This window comes from Loa loa, assembly GCF_000183805.2.
Source record: "Loa loa unplaced genomic scaffold supercont3.786, whole genome shotgun sequence".
NCBI classification, from domain to species: domain Eukaryota; kingdom Metazoa; phylum Nematoda; class Chromadorea; order Rhabditida; family Onchocercidae; genus Loa; species Loa loa.
In genome coordinates this window covers 7,493-12,921 of record NW_018108966.1, presented here as the reverse complement: position 1 = coordinate 12,921, position 5,429 = coordinate 7,493, and the positions used below count along the sequence as shown (strand labels likewise).

At 29.0% G+C, this 5,429-nt stretch overlaps 1 protein-coding gene across 1 annotated transcript; it reads right to left on the bottom strand.

Annotated features, from left to right (window-relative positions):
* Positions 1-178: 178 nt before the first annotated feature.
* Positions 179-715, bottom strand: LOAG_12269 (hypothetical protein; the record flags this gene model as incomplete). The annotated part of the gene is made up of 2 exons (XM_003147783.1): positions 179-281; positions 510-715. The coding sequence occupies 2 exons, from the start codon at positions 713-715 to the stop codon at positions 179-181; spliced, it is 309 nt and encodes a 102-aa protein (XP_003147831.1).
* Positions 716-5,429: the final 4,714 nt, after the last annotated feature.

Genomic DNA, 5,429 nt, shown 5'->3' with positions numbered 1-5,429 from the left:
AATAAATTGAGAATGGTGGAAAATATTTCATGATAAATGGTATTTTCAAAGTAATGCGTGAAATTTAAAGGCATATCAGCCTCAATGATGTATTTCCGTTTTTCATAAGCTATTGGGATTTAATTTATCATTAAGGAAATGATTATGATAAAACTGGTTCTGTTAATCTTAGTATCAATTATGCATAGTAATCTACGTTCGACAATAACAACCCAACCAAATTCTCTACAGTAATCACAATCATGAAAGTTTGCTTATAAGTTGTTGCAATTTTAATAGACCTAAAAAGTTTTAAGGGAAAAATAATGATATCTTGTTTTATATCAATTAGAATATATTAGGAAATTTTAAAAAATTCGAACAATAAATTAATTGGCTGAATGTGTTAAACTTTTTTTTTCAGCAGATCGATTAAGACTTCTGGTCGAAATGTCATCGTAATAATTTTGTAGATTTGCGGAATGAGGAAAAAATTTTCCGGGAAGAGGAAAAAATGAAATGAAACAAACCTTGCTGCTTGACTAGCATTCCAAGCTGTTATTCCAGCTGTTTGACAATCTGCTAACGAATTTCCAATATAGCTCATCCCGCCCGGTAAAAAATTATGTGCTGGAGAAGCGGTAAAACCAAGTGCAGCACTTGACATATGTGGTGCAGCTGCGTAAGCACCATTTTTGAAATATGCTGCAGCAGCCATATTTGCCGCAGAACTCATATTTGCCGCTGCGGCAGCACTTGTTACGCTTACGTTGGAATATATGACATTTGCTAGAATTTATGAAGATCATAGAATTGCCAATGAATCTGAATTCTGATTGTAATGAGAACGCCGTGAAATTAGATTTAAAATAGTAGAAATGCAAATGTTGTCTCACTATCAACAATGAAAGAAAGCATATTACAAAAAACCAAGGGATCTAAAACTTGACTTCACTCAACTGACATCTGCGCTTATCTTATGCTTCCAAAAAAAAAAGCTTATTTCGTTTATACAACAGTTCCAATTAACATTCATTATTGTATATATACAAATTATCACAAATCATTTGTTTTTTAATTTTCCATAATTATTACCGCCCATTATTAATTCATTTCTTCCTTTTTTCTTTTTTTTTTTACTAAAAATAGTAAGGACTTTATGGTTCTGATTTTTTACTTGAAAAGTTTTTAGTTTTCAATTCATTATGAAGATAACAAAGGAAAAAGTATTTTAATTATTTTGGCAGAAAATGTACCAAAATCATTTTGAAAGAATTTTATTTTATCAATTAATTTATCAATTGTTAGAGTAGAAATGAACTTCGAAATTATTTAAAGTTCAAATTATTTAATCATACATTTACTCTTTCCTTTCTTTCCTTCTTTTTTACAAATTTTTATTAATTAAAAACTATGATAAATGAAATAACAACGATATGGAGTAATTTGAAGTACTGTTAAGTGGGGAATTATATCGCTGGTTATGATAAAAATGAAGATTATGGTAATATTTATTTCTTTTAATTATCGTATAATCATAATTTGCATTCATTTTAAACTCTTAAAAGTTATTATCTAGCTAATTGTATTAACTAAGCTACAAATTTCCTCTAATTAATTGTTTAAATTTAATGTTGAAAAATGCTCGTTAATTAATATTTGATAACGATTGTATGTGTGAAATGATACTTGATAAGAGTAATATCAGTTAGTATTTTTCCAAAATTATAAATTTAAAAAGAATATTACTGTATAAAAGTTCTATCAGTTGATTTCAATAACACGCTGTAGAATTGGATTACTGTATGTCGGCAATGTGGAATTGGCTATGAATGGAGTTATGCATGATACGTTATCACAGCACTGATCATTAAATAATTTGTGTACAATTTTATTTTGAAAAATCAAAATTCAATCAGCTGATTAAAATAACAAAAGGTTGGAAGAGTTAAAGGTTAGCATGATGAGGAAATTGAATTTAGACGATTTCCTGAAATTATTGAAATATTTCAAACAAAATTAGCATTTTACTATTTAATTTACTAGCATACAATACGTCAGCTTGATTAGCAGTTCAGTGGATGTTGTAAAATATTTTAATAATATATAATTCATTATTTTTCATCACATCTTCTTCTTACGTTAATTATTAGGAACATTTGCGCCTATGAGGACAATTCATTTGTCAAAGGATTCAGCTTAATGTTGTAGATAATGTCATCACAAATAGATAGGCTAAGGAATGAATGGAAGTAATGATCAGTAGTTTGGCTCAATATAACACTAAAAATTAAAGATAAAGGAAAGCGGTAAGTCATAAAGTCAAATAGTTCTAAATAATACAATTGAGTAACTCTCTCAATGGATGGCATAAAATACTTCGATATAATTATAATTGAATAATTATAAGTCATAAAGTTGAATAACCACAAATCATATGGTTGAATAACCATGAGTAATAAAGTTTTAAATAACTAAGTAATTGAATAACTATAAGTCATATAATCTTTTCGTTCAATATATTTTTTATTGGATTGATTTGCTGTATATTAATTACATATAAAACGAAAATACTCATTAATCGATTTGATTTCATTTAATATTGCAAATAAATTGAAAAACAAAATTTAATTATCAAAAAGAAATAAATATTAAAACAGATTTATTTATTTGTTAACGAAAAAAAAAGACTAACAAAAGAGTGATTAATAAAAAAAAAAAGAAAAAAGGAAATAAGTGGTGAAAGTTAAACGATTATTATTTTAATTTAAATTTTGATGAAATGATAAACATTCATTTAAATGAACTTTTCTCGAATTAATCCAGTATTATCTGCTATTAAAACAGTTCGATAAATCGAAAATCTAACTTTAACCTATTGAAAGAAGATTTTCTTTCATATTATTATTGTTAGAGATTAAAGGGGAATAAATGATATGTAAAAAGTTTAAATGATGCTTAAATGAGCTTATATGAAAAGAGTATCATTTTGGTACTAATAGATTTAATCTTTTCTGAATTTATAAAATAAAAAAAAATTTTTTTTTGGTTATTAATGGATTAACAACAAAAAAAAAAAGAAAAGAAAAAAAACGAAAACAAATAAGGAAGGGAAAAGAAGAATAGAGTAAGGTAAAGTAAGATAGCATGAAGTAGACTAGGATTAGGTAAGGTAAGAAAGAGGGAAATGTTATGTTATAAACATGACATAATGAAATGTGACAAATGTCAATAGTAACCTGTAAGATGGAAGAACTTGAAAGTTTAATATGAGTAAATGTATAAAAATTTTACAAATTCCGTAATTGGATTAAACAATTCTCATGTTTGCCAATTGATGACAATGATAGGTAACAGCAGGTGAACCTTTTCCGGATTTTCTATTTCCGAATCAATCCACTCATATACTTGAAAGTTAATACCACTATGTTGTGGTAATCAGGATGATCTATTCGATTTAACCCGCCTAACTAACTCACTAACACTTCTAAGCTGGTAATTTAACCGGACTCAACTGCTTTCTTATCAAACAATTCTTATGCTCACCTTTTCCTCCTCCTCCTCCTCCTCCTCCGCCTCCTCCTCTTCCTTCTCATTCTTTCTAATCTTTTCATTCTACCATCCACCCACGCTTTTTTCCCTTTTAAAGCAGTATTTTAAGTACTATTTTGTAAACTATTAACATATTTTAACAATAAAATTTATTTCTAAAACAAAATTTGTACATTGTAAAAAGAAAGCGAAGAAAGGCAAAAAAAAAAAAGTTGCTTAGAGATGAGTTTAAAAAAAAAAAAGAAAAAAAGAATCGATGAGATGAGATGATTACGGTATGTCAGCAAATAGATATTATGAGAGGAAGAGATGAAGTGATGAAAGGATGGGACAATTTGATGGAAGTAATCAGGCACGGAAACACAGCCAGTTGACAGACAGATCGGTTGATGACTGTTTTGCAAATATCATTCATCCATTCCAATCATCACACTGCTGTGGAATAATAAATGATTTCAATTCTCAATGCAATACCATGAGGTACACCCACAAATATACACCCACACACACACACATACACCCACATACACCACATACACACAACTTTTCCCAATACCATTGCGAGTGATGTGTGTGTGTGTGTGTGTGTGTGCTTGTATGTATGCGTATGTGTGTGTGTGTCGGTGCGATCCATTTTGTTTACCTCCTCTTTCTTCTTCTCCTCCCACCTTTACAATGTGACAACCAATAGGATGTGGTTGATGCATAAGGTGTCACCACATTTCAACGATCAACCCTATGCAGAATTCTGTAGCATATAATAATATTCGTTGGTATATATATATATATGTGTGTATGTGTGTATGTGTGTGTGTATGTGTGTGCTGTAAACAAATTTAATAAAATGAATATATTATGCCATCAATAATTTATACAAAAATTTCAATGAATGGAAAAATATTTCGGGTAAAATATCAATATAGGAATATATCAGAATTTCATATCGAACTGGAATTTATTCCCGTAATGAATTCCATTATTTCATTTCATTTCTTTTTTTTTCTTTTAGAATATTTTATAAAAAGATAACCGATGAATGTATTCGATACTTTTGATGACTATTTCAGCACAACTATACTTTCAAATGACACGTCATATTTTCGAATCTCTTTCGAGAAATGATTCTCTCTTTCTCTCCTTCTCTCTCTCTCTCGCTCTCTTTTTCATCCTTTCTTGATATGAAACTACTCGTACATTTCCTCTCCCTCCTCTATGATTGATTATTTTAATTACTATTTTTAACATATCATTTGATAAAATTTCTCAGTATCTCAATTTCCTGACTAAATATTTTCCGTAAGTTCATTTCTTTCTTTTTTTCTTTCTTTCTTTCTTTATTTTTTTTTACGGAAATAAACAAACATCGATGGTAAAGGATTTATACGGAATGATGTGTATGTATGTATGTGTGTATGTGTATGTGTGTGTGTGTGTATTTGTGTGGGTATGTATGTTGTGTACATATATATCTGTTGTTATGATTACAGATGAACTTAGTATCGTTCATCGGTAAACATCAAAGATAGGATGTATTGTGGATGAGTTGACAGATTTGTCATGATTGGTACTCGATCTATGCATATAGTTAGTCGGAAAGTCCACAAATGTGAAGTGGCGACAACAATGACGAATGGGAAAAAAAGGAAAAAGCGACAAAGCCGCGGCGGGAATGGAAAGGTATGAAAAAGAAAAGGTGAGGAAGAGAGGAAAAAGAAGAAGCGAGGAGATGAAGTGGATTAGTATTAACAAGTTGACAAGCAATAAATATATACAACACACACACACACACACATGCACACATACACACACATACACACACACACACACATACATATATATATATATATATATATATATATATATATATATATATATATATATATATATATATATATATA